General features: G+C 47.4%; 1 protein-coding gene across 1 annotated transcript in view; it reads left to right on the top strand.

The window, feature by feature from the left end:
* Window positions 1-20,966, top strand: part of PODXL2 (podocalyxin like 2) — a 35,873-nt gene continuing 14,907 nt past the window's right edge. The window contains exons 1-2 of the mRNA XM_032412062.1: window positions 1-115; window positions 6,293-6,571. Coding sequence (XP_032267953.1) covers window positions 46-115; window positions 6,293-6,571 — 349 coding nt within the window. The 5' untranslated portion in view covers window positions 1-45. The remainder of the gene's footprint in view (window positions 116-6,292; window positions 6,572-20,966) is intronic.

Here is a 20,966-nt window from a genome sequence, read left to right as displayed (position 1 = left end):
CCGAGGCGCCGCGCCGCTGCGGCTGCGGGCGGCGACGGCTGCACCATGGGCTGGCTGCTTCGGGCCGCCGGGCTGCCGCCGCTGCTGCCACCGCTGCTGCTGCTGCTGGCTGGGGGTGAGTGCGCGCCGCGCGGGCGGGCGGCAGCGGGGCCGGGACAGGCGGGTGGCAGCGGTGACGGCGGGCCGCGGTGCTGGACAGCTCCCCGGCCGCCAACAAAGGGGCCGGCGCGCGAGGCGCGGGAGCGCGGGGCTCGGCTGGGCTGCTGCGCGGTCCGCGACACGCGCGCTCCCAGGGCCGGGGGGGCGTGGGGCCACCGCGTGTGCCTAGTGTGAGAGCGGCTCCCCGGCGCGGGGGCGTGCGTGTGCCCACACAGACACACATACACACACACGCAGGGGAGGCGCGCGGAGTGTGGCGGCGGGCGCGCCTGCACGCGCTCCCTGGGGGCTCTGCTCAGGGGGCCTTTGGGGAGGGCGGGAACACTGGCGAGAGGAGGGCGGACCCTGGCTGCCACCTCCGCGACAGCCACACAGGGATGGGGAGACGGCATTTACAGGTCCCGTTGGGTCACCATAGCGAGCGTGGGCGCGGGTGTCTTGCGGCTTCGAGGGGGAAAGTGCCAAAGAGCCGTACACACAGCTGCTGCGACAATGAGGGGTGTGTTTACGCGCGTGTGGTGCTACCGGACAGGAGGGGGGGTGTGTCATTGTGAATGGCTGTCTAGACTGCTGGGCAACTTTATTAGGAGCTCACAAAAAGAAGAGGTATGACAGCAACCAGGTCTCTGCTTGTGACAGTGACACTGCTGGATAGCCTGCGCAGCTGCCACGCAGGGATGGGTGTGAGAGACACTCAGATGTGGTTTCCATTCAGCAGTGCACAAGGGCAGTGTGCGTGGGCGATGACAGGTTGGGTGTGGGGGGCAGGTGTGAAATAGATGTGCCTGTGACAGAGCCTGCTGAACAGCTTCCCAGCGGCAGACACGGGATTCAGGTGTGTGCCTGGCAGGTGGGCACAGGGTATGTAGCAGCCTCCCAGATAGGCCACCACCACTGAATGGGGATGGGTAGAAGTGCTGTCTGCAGAGGTGGGTCAAATAAGGACATGACTGAACAGCTTCTCCATGTGGCCAACACAGCAGAGGGGAGAGTATGCCATGAGTACATATTAAGGGGTGATTGCTAATTGGTGTTGGTGGAAAGACACACTGGTATGAGTGTGTGCGCCCATGTGTGTGTATGGTGTACATGTTCACTTATCAGATGGCCTTGAGTGACTCCACTTGTGATGGACACAGTATAACGTGTGTGCGTGTGTACGTGGGAGTTGACCTGGGACACTGGCTACTTAGTCACCTCCCGTGAAGTTAACCCCCAAAGACACAGGCACAGGTGTGCATCTGTGTGAGTGAAGGAGAGGCCTTTGAAGGGTCTCTGCCTGAAGGGGGAGAGTGGTCTTTGCTTGATGGTGGCAGTGAGATGGGCCATTGCCATGGGCCCATAGTGACAGAATCCCAGGGAAAATGACTGGGAGGGGAAAGGGACCTCATGCTCCTGAGCATGCCCTGGGAAGGGTCAGTTCAGCGAGGGTACTTTTTCGCCACCATCAGTCCAGAGATGGGTAAGGACCTAAGTGGTGTGCACAGAAATATGTCCATTGGCATTTGTCTCATGCACTCACATACACCTATGTCTATGTTTGCATAGCTTGAATCCTCTGGAAGAGGTGAGATTCAACAAATAAATTATATATTGATTAGTCTGCTCTTTCTTTGTGCAACAGCCACGCCAGAACTGGCAAGCAAAGTGTGTCAGGACCCATGCCCAGCTGTGGCTAGCCATGGATGACTGTGGGCAGCTTTACTCCTTCTACGTTCCCTCCCACCTCCTCCCTCCCCTACACACTTCGTGATGTACATTATTACCTTCCTCTTGGTGACATGTATGTGTCTGTTGGTATGTCTCTTTCTTACATACTTTTCTGTAGAAACTCTTCAAGAAGCCTTGGGCATTGCTTCTCAGACACATCCAGACACGCACATGAGTGTAAGTGTGTGTGTGGTAGGGTGATTGTTCTAGACAATTTCTGTTGTAGCTGACACTTAAGGGTGTGGGGGCTGTGTGGCAGATGCTGCTGGGCAGCTCCCGTATTGGTGTCTGGCAAGGGCTTAGGGAGAGCTGTACTTCAAAGCTGCTGATGAGGGGAAGGGTGGGGGTGTAGCTGATGGTGGAAATCAGAAAAGGATGTTTGGATCGGGAGCAGATTGCAGGGGAGATAAAACATGCAGATTACTAAGGCCTTGTTTTTTTCACCCCCTGAGATACAAGCCTGCTTTCTTTACCTCTTTTTCTGAGTTTGGGTCAGATTTTCAATTCTTTGAGGCTGGTCCCCAAATCATTTTCATGTGCCTTCTTTTTCTCTCCCTCTCTCTGTTGGGAGTGGCGAAGTATCAGAAAATTATAGGTGCTAGAGAAAAAAAAAAAAGAAAATCAGGGGCGCCTGGGTGGCACAGTTGGTTAAGCGTCTACCTCATGGTTTCGGCTCAGGTTGTGATTCTGGGTTGTGACATTGAGCCCCGTGTTGGGCTCCGTGCTCAGCATGGAGTCTACTTGAGATTCTCTCCCCTCTCCTGCTGCCCCCCTCCCCCACTCGCGCATGTGTGTGTGCATGCGCGTGCATACTCTCTCTCAAAATAAATAAATAAATCTTTAAGAAGAAAAAAGAAAATCAGTCACAGAGAATGTAATTCTGAAATTTTAAATCAGATGGAGTCTCAATTAAGGCAGATTAATTATCAAGTGCAAAAGCAATTATACACAGAATGCTTAGGGCTCAGCTACTATTTTGGTGGGCAAGTTTGAAAATAAGCAACCTCTCGAAATTACCTAATTACCCATTGCCAAGGCTTTTGAAAATATCAAGGTCTATATAAAGAAAAAATAATCATCACAGGGAAAAAGAACTTCAAGAAAATGGAACTATTTACTGGAGAAGGAATGAAAACCCAGATTCCTTTTTTCACACACAGCTTTTCAGCAAGATTATCAAAATCTCTGTTCATTCATATCAGTTGGTTGGGAAAGGAAGAGAAAGAGGGAGGGGGGAGAAGGTGGAAGGAGACAGGGGCTTCTCTGCCTGACAGGTGGAGGAGAGACCTTCAGAGAATGGAGAAACTCACCTCATTGTGGAAATGGTAGGGCGTGGTCCCAGCGAACTCACCAGACCTCACTTAGTCCTCTGCACAGAGAGCTTCACTGACTACACAGTATTTGATTTCCAGAGGTGGGAAATCAACAGGACTCCTGGTCAGACTTTCCTTGAGAAGGCTGAGGTAGTTTCCTCAAGATCCACGCTACGTGGAGGCCTAGAAGGGGCTGACTTCTCTCCCACCATACCCCAGTTCAGCTCTGAGAGAGGCAGCTCTCAGGTTTTTGAAGAGGCAATGCAAGTTTGAGCCTCCAGTGGCTAAAATCCCAAGAATTCCTAAAGAAAACCAGTTTGCACTTTTCTAAAGAGGCTGACATAAAACATACCCGCTAAAGGCTGGTATCTGTTGATAAAGGTTTTCACCCAATGGCCCTTTCAAAGATTGGCTGCTCAGGTGACCTGGAGATCTGTAAAATGTTTATATAATTATTATAAACATTTCTCATCAGTTGACGTTTTTCTTTGTGAACTGTGAGTTTTTTCCAGGTAAGTTTATCGCATTTGGCTCCCCCAATCTTGGGGGTACCACTTCTACAAAACAGGGCTGTTGTATTTGCTGGTATCACATTTAAAACTTAGACTACACTTTTCAAACAATGGTCATTTTTGAGGGGAGAAACCAGCTAATTACAGTGCTTCTGTTAACTAGCTATTTGACCTTAGGGCCTGAGCTCTCCCTTATTTCACCTATGAAACAAGACGGTTATTTGTTCATTTATTCAAACACCTACTGAGTTCCTGTCATTTTTCAGAGGCTGTCGAGGCACTGGACAGACCAAGACACGAGACACAGTGAGTGAGGGAAGGAGGCTGTAGATGGCCTGTTACAGTTTGAGAGAAAAGTGCAGTGATTGGTTCAGAAGGCTGTGGTACTAGGTGTGGTGCCTAGCCTAGACAGGGAGTGGCCACGGAGTAATTCTCAGAAGCCGGGGCTGGAAGCAGGAGCAGGAGCTGGGCAGGTGGGCGCAGGTAGCCCTAGGCATTACCTGTTTCTGGTTAAAGGCTTTTTGAGGTTTGGAGGCTGTCCCATGTTTCCACCCATCAGTCCTTGTTTTGTTTTGTTTTTTTGAAGTCACGTAGAATAACTCTGGTCTTTATTATTCACATAAACCTTTTATTTTATTTTATTTTTTTATTTTTTATTTTAAAAAAAAATTTTTTTTAAGATTTTATTTATTTGAGAGAGAGAGAATGAGAGACAGAGAGCATGAGAGAGAGGAGGGTCAGAGGGAGAAGCAGACTCCTTGCTGAGCAGGGAGCCTGATGTGGGACTCGATCCCGGGACTCCAGGATCATGACCTGAGCCGAAGGCAGTCGCTTAACCAACTGAGCCACCCAGGCGCCCCAACTTTTTATTTTAATATATTTGAAGATACTGACCATTGTCTCTCTTGAATGTTCTTTTTTCCTGGCCAAGAATGTCCCAGTTCTCTGTTCTTTATGAAGGCTAATAACACTTAGATTTCTGGAAGTCTGCTCACTGGAGCACTGTTCACATAGAGCTTACCTCATTTGAGACCCCTGCCTCCCTGAGGGCTGTGGAATTTTTGCTTTACAGATGAGGACACTGGGGCCCCTTGTGGAAAAGTAGCTTACCCAGAGTGGCTCACTCAGGGAAGCCAGAACGCGAACCTGCTTCCCTGGCCCAAGCTCTCTCTACTAGAACATCCTCCTGTGTTTGATTTCAAGACCTATTTATCCTCATCCACACCTTTTAACTGTGTTAAGCCCCTTTCACTTGGAAGGCTTTCCTTTCGATCAGATGTTGTATTCGTGGTCCTGTGTTGTCCGACCATGCATACATAGCACGCGCAGTCTCCACCATACTCTGGGTGCCGAGCTTAGGGCTTACCACGACTTCATAGGGTGGTTGTGAAGATTCAGTTTCAGATAATGCTTGCAGAGCATTTAGCACACAGCACCAATAGCGTCAGCTCTCATTTTTTATTTTAAACATCATGAAAATTTTCCGTGAACTATTCAGGCCAGGGCACAGTGAGGAACGGGGAGAGCAGGACGTAACTCTTTACTGCATCGTTGAACATTGGTCTTAGAAAAGAAAATTTGGAGGTCATTTCAACCACCTTCCTTATTTTTTGGGATGAGGAGATAGACCCAGAGGTTTTAAGCAACTTTCCAGAAGACATAGAGCAAGTTAGTAATATTTGTGTGACTAAGCTAGCAATTAAGGTGTGAAACTGGCCAATAGTGCTGTCTTCGTCTTCTTAGTGAATGGAAGTAAGAGAGACAGAAAAAAGATGCCCTTTAATTTATTGGGTTTTGTTCGTTTGTTTTATAAATTAGGAGAGAGGGATCCAAGATGCTAAACAATATGTTATTACCAACGCTGGCTGAGTCTGACCTGCAATCTCACATAGTCTTTAAAGACTGTTCCAGAGATCGTATTGCTGAAATACAAATCTCATTCTTAATGCAGTTTTGGAAAATGTTCAGCTTAGGACAGAAGCCTGGGGAACAGAGTGCACACAAGGTCCTTCAAAGCTGGGACTTGTTCTTCACTGCGTTTGTGCCCTGAGCACCCAGCACAATTGTAGCGAAGATGGGTACTGGTGGCCGTTTCTGAGTGAACAAATGCCCAGCAGGTGCTGAGTCAGATGAACCTCACTCTCTCCTGCCCACCTCCCTTGGTCTCCCCTTTGCCCCTGCCATGGGGAGGGCTAAACAGCTTGGCCTTTGTGGAGTGAGAACAGCATCTCAGAATCCCCTGGCAGCCCCTGGGTGTCAGGAGTGTCTCCCCGCAAGGCCCCACCGGCACCCTTGGGTTCTTTGCTGTTGGAGACATGTCTTTTTTTTTTTTTTTTAAAGATTTTATTTATTTATTTGAGAGAGAGACACAGAGGTAGTGAGAGAGAGCATAGTGGGGAGGAGAGGGAGAAGCAGGCTTCCTGCTGAGCAAGGAGCCCAATGTGGGGCTCAGTCCTAGGACCCTGGGATCGTGACCTGGGCCGAAGGCAGACACTTAACCGATGAAGCCACCCAGGCGCCCCTGGAGACGTGTCTTAACCCTGTGGCAGTCTGGCCTTTCCGGCCTCTCCTAACCATCTGGCTTTCGTGTCTGTGCAGGAGCGTCCCTGGGCACGTGTGCAGCTGGGTCCGATGAGCCTGGCCCAGAGGGCCTCACCTCCACCTCCTTGCTGGACCTCCTGCCACCCACGGGCCTGGAGCCACTGGACTCAGAGGAGCCCAGTGAGGCCATGGGATTGGGAGCTGGCCTGGGAGCCCCTGGCTCGGGTTTTCCCAGTGAAGAGAGTGAAGAGTCACGCATTCTGCAGCCACCACAGTACTTCTGGGAAGAGGAGGAGGAGCTGAATGACTCCAGTCTGGACCTGGGACCCACTGCAGGTAGCTCTTCTTACCTAAGAGTAGGTGCTCATTGTAGCCGGGAGTCGGGCTGGCTAGGCAAAATGCCAGAGGACCATTTCCTTGCTCCGATCACATCTCTTGTCTCTTCCCGCCAGCTTTTACCGTGCTGCTGCCTGCCTGTACACCAGAGCCGAGTCTCTGGGACCCCCAGTGTCTTACTGGTCCCAGAGGCTCTTTTCTCTTTAACATTTGCTTCTGTTTAGGGAGCCCATGTTCTGTGCTTATGTAACTCCATATAATGCGACAGCCTGGGAGCGAAACTTTCTCCCCATGTAAACATGCAAAAACTGCTGCTCAGAGCGGTTAAAAGCCTGCCTAAGTTCATACAGATGCTCGTATGCTCAGCCGTGATCCAAGCCGAGGCTTCCCAAGGTCTAGGGGTGCCGTTTCCCTGCTGTGCTATATTGTCCCTGTCGAAGGTTCCTGTGCCCCTCCTGAGGTCTCTCTGACCCCTGATCAAGGCACCTCCCTTCTCTCAGAAGGTCACACCCCAGAGCTGGTTCGTGGGTTTCCAGAGCATGGCTGATGGACCTGTGGGGGCCAGCCACCCGAGGCCTGGGGCCATGCTGGAATGCACGCGGTTGGGGGCTGGATGCAGCTCGCCATGCTCCTGGCTTCAGCAACTGTGCACGTTCTTGGCCGGCAGGAGCCTGTTTGTAAATGCTGGACTGCCGCATGGTGTGTGTGCTCGCCCGTGCACACAGTGGCAGGCTGTTACGGAACGTAGTTCAAGTTTTTCTCTTTAGGGTATATAATATTTTGGATTTATGTCCTCTAATTATGAAAATAATCCCTGGAAATTGTAGAAAATATGAAAAATGCAAAGAAGGAAACAAAAGTCACCCATAATCTCACAACTAAAAGAGAATTACTATTAATAGTTCGGGATACATCCTTGTAGTCACTTATGTGCCAAATTGGAATCAGAATGTTTTCACTTAAAATATTTTTTTAAGATTTTATTTATTTATTTGACAGAGAGAGACACAGTGAGAGAGAGAACAAAGCAGGGGGAGTGGGAGAGGGAGAAGCAGGCTTCCCTCTGAGCAGGGAGCCCGATGTGGGGCTCGATCCCAGGACCCTGGGATCATGACCTGAGCCGAAGGCAGACACTTAATGACTGAGCCACCCAGGCGCACCTCACGTAAAATATTTAATAAATGTATTTCCACATCATTAAATATTCTTTTTAAACCTGATTTTTGATGGCTACATAGTATTTCGTCATGTGGCTCATCATATGTATAAAACCAGCTCCCAGGCGCCTGGGTGGCTCAGTTGTTAGGTGTCTGCTTTCAGCTTGGGTCATGATCCTGGGGTCCTGGGATCAAGCCTCACGTTGGGCTCCCTGCTCAGCAGGAGGCCTGCTTCTCCCTCTCCCACTCCCCCTCTTTGTGTTCTTGCTCTCGCTGTCTCTCTCTCTGTGTCAAATAAATAAATAAAATCTTAAAAAAAAAAAAAAAACAGCTCCCTATTGTTGTTGAATATTTAGGTTGTTTCCAGTTTTAACGCTGCTAAAACTATCATTATGTATTTTTGCACTTCTCTGATTGTTTCCTAGTGATAAATTTTTTTTTTTTTTAAAGATTTTATACATTTATTTGACAGAGAGAGAAACACAGTGAGAAAGGGAACACAAGCAGGGGCAGAGGGAGAGGGAGAAGCAGGCTTCCCGCTGAGCAGGGAGCCTGATGTGGGGCTTGATCCCAGGACTCTGGGATCATGACCTGAGCCGAAGGCAGACGCTTAACGACTGAACCACCCAGGCGCCCCTCGTGATAGATTTCTAGAATAAAATTGCTAGGTGTAAAGACGTATCAGTCGGCATCCCACCGGGAAAAAGAAGACGCGACCAAACTGAGATAGTCCAGGGAGGCTTTATTTATAGAACAAGGAACTTAGAAAGGTATGGGCAGGTGATAGGCCAACCACAGAGGAGTCCAGGGCCCGTGGCAGCGGAGCACTCAGTGCCCCTACACCCAAAGGGATGGAGGGAGGGAGGGATGAAAGGAACCAGGAGGGACAGAGAGTGGTGGAAAGCAAGTGATCCTGGCAAGAGCAATGACCCAGCAGGGGAGAAACCAGGGGAGGAAATATCTGATCCCCTCTCCTCCCATCTTCTGCCAGGATCCCTGTCTTTCTCTCTTCCCCTGCCTCTGTTGAGGAGTCTGGTCGGGAAGCAGGGACACGGCCTGTTGTGGTGACTCTTGGGGTCCATCTCCCAGGGCAGAGGACAGGGGAGAGAAGGGTAGAGAGAGGATCTGGAGGGGATGGAGCATGTCTGCCACAAAGGATAGCAAGCAATCTTTCCACAGGCTTTTGTTAAATATTTCCAAATCGGCCTCTAGAAAGGTCTTTCCAGTTTCCATACCCACCAGAGGTGGGATGAATGCCAAGTTGTTGGACCCTTCCCCCCATTGCATTTTGTCATTTAGAAATCTTGGTCAACTTGATAGGTAAATTAAAATGGCCTTTGATTGCTAGTGAATGTTAGCATATATGTGTGTGTGTGTATATGTACATATTCTGACCACTTACAGTCCTTTCCAATTTGAGGCATAGTGTAATGAAGAGCAGGCTCTGGCGTCAGGCAGATTCCAAGGTTTCAGCACCGACAGTTAACGGCTGTGTGATTTTTGGCAAGGAGCAACCTGAGCCTCAGATTTCCCATCTAGGAAATAGTATCATAGAGTTGTGAGGTTTAAATGCAGTAATTCATTTAATGCACTAGCACAGCACTTGGTACATCATAAGTACTCGATATTACCTATTATTACTTTTCCATTTTTTTCTATTGAGGCTTTAATTTTTTCTTACCACTGTACCAATCCTCATATAAAAAGGATACATTCTCTGATATATATAGAAAACATTTTTCCAGTTTATCAATTACTTTTTTTATTTTAGTAATTTTTGACATAACATTAATTTTTTACAAACTTGGACAGTCTTTCTTTTGAAATGTATGAAATGTTTTTATGTGTTATTCTTTGCTTTATGTTTAGAAAATCCTTTCCCTCCCTGAGATATATGCATCTTTATTTCCTTTATTTTTTTCATCTTAAATTTTTGCATTTAACCCTTTATTCTAGCAGTAATTTACTTGGGTATGTGGTATAAGATAGGGATTTAGTTCATTTCCCCCATAAAGCTAGCCTGTTACCGCAGCAGCACAGGCTGATAAATCTATCCCCTCGTCATGGAAAAGAAGCACTCAGCAATTAGATGTACTTGGGTCTTTCTCTGGGCTTTTCTTCTTCTGTAGACTCTTGAGATTCTAGTCTGAGACAAGCAGTCGTTCCGAGGGCCTTGGCCGAGAAAGCTACGGCGCTGAGCCTAGGACCTTCCTCAGGATCACAGTGGGATGGCCCTGAGGCTTTAATGAACTCAAATTTTCTCTGCCTCTCCCTTCCCTTCCCCTCCTTTTCCTCTCACTTCGTCTCTCTTCTCCCATTAGCCTCTCTGGGTCTCTTAATAGTGAAAAGAGCTGCCATTCATTGAATATGTATTCTGGGCACTTCGCGTCCATTCCTCTCCTTGTGCCAGCTCTACGGCGTGGTCTGTCTCCTCATCTCTACTAGATGCCCTGAACGACTGTGAGATGGGGACTCAGGTGCCCTGCACGAAGAATGGGCAAGAGCCCCAGAGGAGGGGGTGGAAGGAGGGCTGCTTTTGCCAGGCTCCCTCGTCACTCACCTTCCCGCTGGGCCCTTGCCTTTCCTCGGGTCAGTCTCTTCTCTATACACCCCCAAGGCGATTTGTGAAAACACAGTACCCACAGGATAAAAGCGAAACATCTTAGTACTGCAGAAAATGCTCTTGATGTTCTGGCCCAGCTTTCCCCTTGGCCTCATCTCCTTCCCTTCTCCCGCTTGCATCGGTTCCTTAGCCTATTATCATCCCCGCTTGGCAGATGTGGGACTGATGCACAGGGAAGCTAAGTGCTTTAACAAGGTCACACTTGGTATGTGACAGAGCTGGACTGAGAATCAGTGTCTTCTCAGGCCTGTTCCCTGAGCCTGTGGTGCCCTTCCTCCTGTCCTGTCTGCCTGAAGCGCTCTTCTCCATCCCAACTGCCTGGCAGACTTGTCGTCATCATCCTGCAACACCCAGCTCAGAAGACACAGCCTCTGAGAGCCCTTTTCATCTCTACCAAGGGGCAGGACTGCACGTGGTTGTGCGGGTGGTGCCTGTCTAAGGGCACCTTGCCGAGCAGGGGAGCTGGGGCTGAAGTGCAGCCTGCACACTACTCACCAGGTCAGGGGCTGGATGGAAGGAGTGCCTTTTTCTAAGTCATCTGCCCAGAGGGGCATCTCTGTGAGCTAGCAGTGGCCCTGACGTGCAGCTAGTTGTTCCTGCTCCTGCGCCCTCACGGTACCTTGATAATACGGTGTGAGGCCATAACAGAGACAGAAAGTGTTCCAGGTGTGAGGCTCATTTGTACGGGGAGGCAGTGTCCTCTGCCTCTGCCCTCTTCTGCTCCTGACCCTAAAAGTCCGAGGCTTCCATCTAGGGTTCTCCGGAAGGAAGGAGGGCATTGCCTCTTGGGGTTTGCTCCTCAGGTTGGAGGAGACTCAAGGAACCTTCAAAGGGTCTGCCTGGAGGAGGAGTCTGTCCAGAGGTCAGAGTGACCATGCTAAATGCTGTCCTAACACAGCCCTTGGGGACATGGATACATCCGTGCCCAGGAGCAATGACTGTTGAAAGCCATGCTGTGGATGGGCCTAATCTCAGACCCGTTACCTTCCTAGTAATTATGATATTGACCCATATATGAACACCTAGCATGTGCCAGGTGCCATATTAGGTGTTTCAATATATTATCTCATTTAATCTCAACAGAAACAAGTATATATTGTTACTCCCATTTGACCAGTGAACAAACTGAGGCTCCAGGAGTTTGCATAACAGTCTAGCTACTAAGTGTAAGAACCAGGAATCAAACCCGAGTTCTCAGACTCCATAGCCTTGGCTCTTTCGATTAGGTTGCCTCTCAGCTCAACGATTTTACTAGAGACTAGCAGTAGTGTCTTATATCTTATGTAATAAATATCACCATCTTTTTCCATAGAATTTCCTCTTTGATTAGCTCATTTGAACTTCACAACCACAGGCAGGAGTTGTCACTGCTTCACAGATGCTGAAACCCAGGCCCAGAGAGGGTAAGAGCTTTGACCGAGGCTGCACAGCTTGCTCACAGTGGAGCTGAGTCTGGAGTCAGTGGCTCCTGAGCGCCTGGGCCTGGCGGCCTGCTGCGGGAGCACAGAGATGGTATGTGTTACAGAGGAAACCATTTGTCACGAGTACTTTGCTATACGTCTCATTGCTAGTTTGTTGGACCTAGAAGAGCCAGAGCTGGAGCCTTCCTTTTCCTACAGTGACGATCCTGAGGTCCCATAGCAAAAATAGTCACTGGTCTTTCTGCTCAGCTGGTGACGAGCGGTGTGGCCTTGAGCAGGTTCCTTGTCCAATTTTGGCTTCAGTCTCTCCTCTGTAAGTGAGGAATGATAGATCGAAGCCTTCTCCAGCTTTTAAAATATTATGGTTTTCTGACATTTCAGGTGAAAAGAGTGGTCTCAGCCAAGTAGGGAGAAAGAAATGGAATGTAGATTGCCCCTCCACCAGCTAGCATCAAGCCAACTTAAGACCTGATAAGTAATTCAGGCAAGATTGTTAATGATTAAGAACAGTTTCCTGGGTTACCCACTCATCCCAAGGCTGTCTCTCCTGTCACCCTCCACCCTTTCATTCTCCAATATCCTTAATAAAATTCTCTGCATGCAATTTTAATTTTCCTAGTGAACAAGCTAATTAGTGTTCTACAAGAAAAGCAATAACTCTTTGGGGTTGGCAAGTTCTAGAAACGCAACTCAAACAGGCTCACAGGCCTGTGTGAAAAAGAGGTTGTTGATTGGCTCAGTAACTGCAGAACCCAGGCAGGTGGGATCCAGGTGTTGAAACGGGACATCAGCACCTGCCTTGCTCCATCATGCCTTACCTTCCCTGGCTGGCTTCTTTCTCAGGCACGTTGTCCCTGTGTGGTGGCTCAGAGAGCCCCCAGTCACTCCCGTGTCATCTCCTTTCATTCAGCAGCCCCAACAGAGAGAGAACTCTGCTTCCCCAGCACTTTTGGAAAAGTCTGAGGATGGAGGCTTGTTTGTTTGCCCTGGGTCATGAACCCATCTACGACCCAATCCTGAGGCCAGAGGGACTGGGTTCTCTGGTCCAGACTGGCTCTCAAGCACCCCTGGAAGCCAGGGGGTAGTGCCCCACAGTCCTGGACCAAGAGGAGGGGAGTACATGCCAAGTGATGGTTGGGCATAAAGGAACATTCATGAGTGCTTATATTATTATATAAATCATATTCACATCATTTTTTTTAACCTCACAGCAGCCCAATGAAATCCATAAAAGCAGGCATCGTTAGGATCACTGTTTTGTAACTAAGGAAACCGGCTCAGAGAGGTTTAAATGTGGCACTAAATCACACAGGTAACAAGTGGCAGAGCGAAATCTCAAATTTGAGATTTCTTCTTTAAGATCTGCTACCCCTCCATGTGAAATCATTCATTAGACGCCTTGAATTACTATTGCCTGTGATGAATTTTGTAGAAAGCAGATCATCAAAGCCAGTCTGCTGGGACCTGGAAATGGTTCTTATGCATTGATATCGTAACTGCTGTTGAATGATTTGACCTTCTGGGTCACTGCACACAAATCAGGCATGTTTGCTAAGAAGGCCAGCTGACAGAAGCACTTGCACCTAGATTCCAAAAAGAAAAAGATCCCTGTACTTTTGTTTTACACTAGTAATAAGTATCATTATGTGAAAATTTGAAAATGCAGAAAAGAAGAAAGGAAAAACCACTCCTAATCCCGTCAGCCAGAATTGGCGAATGTTAACATTTTGGCATATATCTTTCTGGAAATTTCTCCCATATGGGAAATACGTAAAATATGCTTTTATAAAAAATGGAATTACAGTGCACAGGTCCTGCTGTTTCACGTACCAGCATCTCTCCAAGTCAGCTAACGGAGCTGTCCACCCTCAGTTTTAAGGCGGGAGTAGTCTCCCAAGCCTGGCCCGGCTACCACCCCTTCAGTCGGTGGCCTGCTGCCTGAGCGCTGGATGGCCTCCAGTTTTTTGTTCTGTGAGCTGTGCCATGATGGGAATCCTTGAAACCCGAGTCATTATGAGCATCTTCATTGTTTCCTTAGGGTGCATTTCTAGGAGTGAAATGACAGCTTCAGAATGTTTGTTCTTAAAGCTTTTCATTCATGTTAACCCCCCACCCCCAATGGGGCCTGATTTCCATTCCTGTCAGTAGCAGATTGAGTGCCTGTTTCCTGCACTTATCCAATACTCGGTATTATCTTGAAATAAATACGTATATTGTCAAGTTGGCAGCCCCAAAACTGTATCATCTTGTTTAATTTACATTTCTTTGATGACTACTGAGGTTGACCATTAAAAAGTCATTTTTAATTATACTGAAAGCTTCTCCCCTTGCACCTCTGTTTTATACAAGTCTGTTGTGAATTTCGTGAGTGTTTTTGTATTAACACTCAGTTGAATAACTGGCTTGAGTGTTGCACTCAGGGGGCAATTTTCAGTGATTTGACATTAAGCAAAAGGGACATTTAAAGTGATTTTCCAAGGCCACTGGCTTGGTGCCTATCTTAATTTCACGTCTTAAACAGGGGAGTCAGTTCATTAATATTTCAGTGGCTACCAAGGGTCATCCATGAGATTATGGCTACCCTGGAAGGCAGAAATGAAGTCCAGTGTGACCTTGATAAGCTGGGGAAAGAGACTTACAAAACTGATGAAACATAGGAGAGAGGAGATGCAACACGATCTATTTAGGGGACAAAAGCCAGCCCCCAGAGTGAGATTAAAAGAAAAAGAAAAAGCCTGGAGAATCCAAGTTGTCCAGAGGTCTGGAGCTTCATCAGAGTGGCCCCCTGCTGCCTCCGAGCCACCAGATCATGTCCAGCCGGGAGAGTGCAGCATGAGTGCTGTGTTAAATTCAGACCATGCTGCCTGAGTCAAGAAGCCTTACTTTCCAGCTTGCATTAACTAGCTTCTAGCTCGTGAATCTTGTTCGCTTTTCAGCAATTCACTCAGCAAATATTTATTGTGTACCTACTCTGCTGATTTTGTAACTACTCTTAAAACTGTGGTGAATCCAGAGTTTCCACAAGAGATGAAGAATGACAGGGGGAGGGGGTTGAGAATGAGGGATAATCCCAGTTGTTGAGCCCCAGGCAAAGGAGGCTAAATTGGAGCAACTGAGAAAATACATAGGTTTTTATCCCCAGGGAGATGCTTCCCAGAAGTTCCTCACTTAAGCAGATAAAACAGAAATGGGCTTAAGTTGTAAGGGAACCACGGCAGTTGGGTTTAAGGAATTTGGGGAGAAAAAAAAGCCACCAACATAGAAAAGCCTCTCTAAGGAGGCATCTTCTTGAAGAGGGTGGCAGCCCATCTTACCTAGACTTAGCCATTTCCTGTCCAGATGGCCTCTCAGGTCCCTTCTTGAGCTAGAACCCCTAGGTCCTTGGAGTCCCATTGCAGGAACACCTGCCTGCAGATTCACCTGCAGTGAGCTCGGGGTGTGGAGTGTGACAGCAGCACGACTTTAAGAGATGGCCTCAGGGAGAAGAGCATGTCTTCTGGGCGAGGTGATTTGAATGCATCATGTCATTTCACCTCAGCCTCAAGGTCCCAGAGGGGTGGTGGGCGGGCCTAGAGGCTGGTCAGCCAGCATTCTAGCCCCTGGCTGCAGAACCTTGAAGCTGAGCCTTGAGTCCTTACCTGTCAACTAGTCTGGTGATTCAAGCCAGCTTCCAAGAGATGGGCCATGGCCCGCAGTGCAGATGGACGGGGAGAGGTGATGCTCCTGCTGGTAGTTTGCTCCTCCCTGGCGTCTGAAGCCAAGTCTGGGCGTTGGCCTAACTGAGTAGGCGTGTCTTGAAAGACTGGCTTTAATCATACTCAAGCCTGAGTTTTACAACTTTACAGCTGTGATAAGTGTAGTTTCACAATTTAGAGCAAGTGTCCTCCCCTCTGTGAGCTTTTCTTTTCCTTATCTGTAAAAGGAAGGCTGTGTCCTTTGGAAGCCTGATTTCCCTCAGGCTCTGGGGAAGATGTAGTTTCCAATGAAGGCCACCAGGGGGTACTGCAACTTCACAGAGCTGGCACCCTGTGTTCAGGGAGGGAAGCTGTGGAGGCAGGGGGGAGAGGTTGGCAGAGGTTCCAGGCATTCCTCTGCTGTCTCACCAACAGCAAGGAGACTGAGCTGCCTGCCTCCTGAGTGTCCTTGCAGCATAGCCACTCCCTGACCTTCCATGCTCTGAGGCCAAGCTGGAGCCCCCTCTGGAGGGTCTGAGCTGTGGGGGACCTTTCACCTCTCTTCAGTGTCCCAGCTGTTGCTACCCTCCTGGGGGCAGGGGACGGGCTTTGACCGGCTTTCCTGCTGTCTTGAACGTATCTCCTGGGCATCTCTGCTTGTTCACATTGTGTCCAGGTATGGGGTGTGCAGGGAGTGCTCTGCAGGTACGCTTTTGTCCCAGACAGGTTTCGGGGTTTGTGGGACCCTCCTGTCCCGACTCTAGATGCTGAAGTAGAAGGGATAGGAAGCAAAGCCTAGGGCACTAAGCAGGACAGGCTCTCCCCGTGTGGAGTCACAGCTGTTGGTGACAGCAGTGGACAGGGCTCAGGACATACCACTGTCACTGCACTGGGAGACCAGGGGTTGGGGCAGCCACCTGCCTTGCCGGGCCCATTGTGCCTTGTCCACTGCGGTGCCATCCTCTCCTGCATCCCTCTCCTTTTCCATCCCCCTGCTTTTCTTCTCTTCCTCCATTGCCAATTCACCCCCTTATCCCCTCTCCAAAATGACTGCTCCAGCTTCCTCTCCCAGGCCAGTGTTGCAAGTCTCTGGAAGCCTGGTCTTCTTTCCTTGGACACCTTAGTGGGAAAAGCACGTTTTTCCCCGTCCACTAAGACCATTCACCTCTCACAGCAACTGTGTTCCTTCCTCCTGGAGCCTTTGGAAGCTCCTAGTCCAGGATGGCCTGCCCTGTCCCCTGCCATGTTTCACTTCTCTTCTGGTGGCCCTAGCATGTTCACTAGCCAGTACTTAAAGTGATGCTCTCTCCTTCTCTCTAATTCCTTATTTAAAAAATAATTTCAAATTTACAGAAGATTTGCAAGAATAATCCCCATACACCCTTCACTCAGATTCCTCCAGTGTTAACATTTTACCAAATATGTGTATATACTTAGAGACATACAATTTTTTTTTCTAAACCATTTGACAGTAGGTTACAAACACAGTGTCCCTTTACTTACACTGCATACTTCAGTGTATATTTCTTAAGAACAGAGATATTCTCTTACAGAATCACAGTACAGTGACCATCAGGAAATTGACATGGATACAATAGAGTTTGATGACAAACTGTATTCAAACTTGCCACACCCCCACCCCCCAGTGTCCATTGTAGCAAAAGAAAACAAAATTATTTTTTACAGTTCACTATCCAGTCCACAATCATGTACTACGTTTGTTTTCATGCCTTATTTGCCACTTTTATTCTGGAAAATTCTTCAGTCTTTCTTTGTCTTTCATGACCTTAACATTTTTGAAGGAGATAGGCTAGTTATTTTGTAGACTACCCCCCAGTTTTGTCTAGTGTTTCCCCATGATTAGATTCAGGTTCTACATTTTTGGCAGGAATATCACAGAAGTGCTGTTGTATCTTTCACAGTTCATCAGACCATGGTTCTACTCTTGGACTGAGCATGGTTTCTTTACTTGTTAGGCTACACTCATATTTGGATCTAGTCCCACTACCCACTCTTCTGGCATCCCCATTTTCATCCCACCTGGGTCTGTCCCCCAGCTGCTCAGGTTCTACTTCCCACCACACCTCTGGTTCATAGTCTGTGTCCCCACTGGGTCTCTCATTAAATTCTTGTTCCTGTGTAAGAGACCTTTCTGATACTCAGATCATACCTAGGCTTGTCAGGAAAGCATCATCCTTTCCTGCCCTGCCCTCTTCCCTGGATTCACTTTGACTTATTTATCACTCAGGTGCTTATCCTGCTCCTCAGCCTGTGGACAGACTCCCAAAATGGTGCCATTTTTCCTATTATGATTTTACAATATAAAAATTTAATGATAATAAGGAGGAGGAGGTAAAGGAATACTTAAAATCAATCAGGCATTTGCTGTGTAGTGTGGGCTGTGCCCAGGTTTTATCTCAGTGCATCCTGACCATAGCCCTGGGTGCTAGGTACTGTTGTTATTTTACAGATAAAGAAAAGGAGACACATGGAGGTCAAGTGCATGTCCGAGGCCACACAGTGGCCAAGCAGTGGAACCAAGATCACAGAAAGGAAGGAATAACTTTGGATGCTGAGAGGTGGTTTAAAAAAAAAAAAAAGTAGGAAAAAAAGTCCTGCTGAGTCTGAGCGCCAGGGTGTGGCATTTAGTGATTTGTCAAGTCTCCAAAGATGACAGGGCTGGAGAGGGTGAAGGCTTGGTGGGAGATGTAAATTTGGGAGTCTTTAGCAGAGAGGCAGTAGATAAAGTCTTTGGGATCCATGAACTCGCTGAGAAAGGAGTGCAGAAATGATGAGTCAGGGGCTGGCTATCTGGGAGTGATCACAGGTAGGGAGCCTAATGAGGGAGAAGTCCGTGCCATTGGAGGCTCTTTTCTCTCCCTAAAGGGACAGGTCCTGGGTTCAGGAGGCAGAAGATGGCAGTCAAGGGTTCACCAAACACACATTGCTCTTTCTGCACTGGGTCAAGCAGGCACTGTATTAGGTGCTGGGAACATAGGGAGAATAAAATCACCTTGCTCGGCAATCAGAGTTTGTGGTCTCGTAAATCCTATATTATTCTTATTTAGGACAGTAGAAGAGTTGTTGTTTTTAATGCCATTGGTGTGTGAGACACATTTGTCAGAACTATCTCCAAAACGCAGAGTATCAGTGCTAGAAAGATCCTTAGAACTCATATATACCAGCATCCATTTGTCCTATGAAAAACGGAAGCCCAGAGAAACCCAGGAACTGACCATCACTTAGACAAGTAAGTTGGTGGCTAAGTCTCCCTGGCTGCAGATCCCACCACCCACAGCATGACCCCTGTTATTGTCCAGCTTAGTTGAGGGAATTCTGTTGGGAGCCAGGCTGTCTCTGGAGGGATAGAGAGCTCAACTTTCGGAAAGTCAGCATCACATTGAGTAGAGGGATTATTTAGTCAGCTGGCCCTCTTGGGAGGGCAGAATCCCCTACCTCAGTGGGATTCTGCTGGAGTGCACCACCATCCACCATATTCCTGGCACATTCTAGGCTTTACTGAACCTATTGGCTAGTTCAAGTACTTCTTGAGGGTTTCCCATGTACTTTGCCTCTAGACTTGACCATTTCTGCTACAGGCATGGCTGCCCCCACAGTCAGCCAGAGTGCCCCCTTCTTCCTGTTAGTCAGCCAGTGCACACAGGGTATCAAGTCTACCTTGGGGTCATCTCTTGAACCTGTTCTCTCATCATTCCCAATGTCATCACCTGTGTTTATCTCTCCCGGAAATTGCAGCAAGCCCCCAACTCTTTTCTCTGCTTTCATTCATCCCCTCTCATCAAATTCTTGCACATTGCTGTCAGGACAATCTTCTAACCATAAAATCTCATGATTGTAAGGGATTGTATATGTCCATTTCCCCAGCATCCATGTGACATGCTATTATATCATCTTCCTGTCAAGTGGCCATCCAGCCCATTTCAATTATGTTTTTATGCATTGCATTTCAATTTTAAACAGATCTATTTAAAAGTGCTTTACTTCTATTGAAGTAAAATATTTTTATTCTTTTATATACTTGTTTTATGGGTATAATTTCCTCGAGTCTCTCTGAAGGTGTTAAGAAAGGTTTCTGGGGCGCCTGGGTGGCTCAGTCGTTAAGCGTCTGCCTTCGGCTCAGGTCATGATCCCAGGGTCCTGGGATCGAGCCCCGCATCTAGCTTCCTGCTCCCTGCTCCGCGGGAAGCCTGCTTCTCCCTTTCCCACTCCCCCTGCTTGTGTTCCCTCTCTCACTATGTCTCTCTCTGTCAAATAAATAAATAAAATCTTTAAAAAAAAAAAAAAAAAAAAGAAAGGTTTCTAAGTTCTCTTTGTTTACTAGATTAACTCTTCTCTCAGAGGTGGGTTGCTTTGCTTTCTCTCTTCATGCTTCTTCATGAACCTGGCTTTCCCCTAATGTCCTGTGAATCTTGATCATTCTTTCATGTTTATAAAGGTGATACTAGATTGCTCAGTATTAGAGGCTGGTGTGGGTCTCCGCAGTATTCTGTGTTCTCTGTTCCACAAGCATACCTCTCCCCTGAACACCATGGCTGTTTGCTTTGCATGGGGAATAGGTAAGCTTCCCTACAGAGTGTGTGCAGGGGATGAGGAGTGGAAGATGTTACCAGTCACTTCTACTCAAAAATAGTATGCTTAACAAAAGAATATTTTAATTATTCATTTAAATATTATAGTGGGTTTTCAATTATCACTAAGATCATTCAACTTCTAAAAATTGTACTTTTTCTTATAGGGAGTCAGTTTTTCTTTTTGTACTAATTCTCAGAGCCATATGGATCCATGTTCTAATTTGAATGCTTATTCTCTAGGCCCATTGCACAGCTTCTCTCCAGAGATTTATTTTCATGACTTCCTCTCATGTTTCTTGATTCCATGTCTTCTTTGGATTTCTTGGAGAACTTCCTTAAGTACTTCTCTCAGAATCTGTGGATTGAAAAACCTTCAAGTCTTTGTATATATGAAAATGTCTGTATTTTGTAATCACACTTGAATGATAGTTTAGTTGGGTATAAAATACCGGCTTCAAAGTACACTTCCCTCAGAATTCTGAATACATTTTCAATTTCCTTCCTGCAGTCTGGTGTTATGAATTAGAAGCTTGGAGATAATTTGATTATCTCTTTATTATTACTTTATAGGTTAACCTGTTCTTTCCCTGAGAGCTTTTAGGATCTTATCTTGCTCCTTAGAATTCTGAAATATCATGAGAATGAGGCTAGGTGTGAGTCTTTTATCATTTACCTCAATTATATACCCTTTCAATGTGAAGATTCCCGCTGCTGGGCGTAGGAGATTTTCTTCTTTGTTGGTTCTTTATTCTCTCCATTTTAAGCATTCTTATCTTTTTGGAAATCATGTTAGTTAGATATTAGACCTCTTGCACTGATCATCTGTATCTTTTAACTTTTCTCTCTTGTCCTCTTACTTTTGCTCTGGAGGCTTTTCCTTGACTTTTTTCTTCCAGCTGTTCTACTGAATTTTTATATTTTGACAATT

Source organism: Phoca vitulina, unplaced genomic scaffold (assembly GCF_004348235.1).
Source record: "Phoca vitulina isolate PV1807 unplaced genomic scaffold, GSC_HSeal_1.0 scaffold13, whole genome shotgun sequence".
Taxonomy (NCBI): Eukaryota; Metazoa; Chordata; class Mammalia; order Carnivora; family Phocidae; genus Phoca; species Phoca vitulina.
The sequence above is the reverse complement of the archived record's forward strand: the minus strand, read 5'-3'. Positions and strand labels throughout refer to the sequence as shown.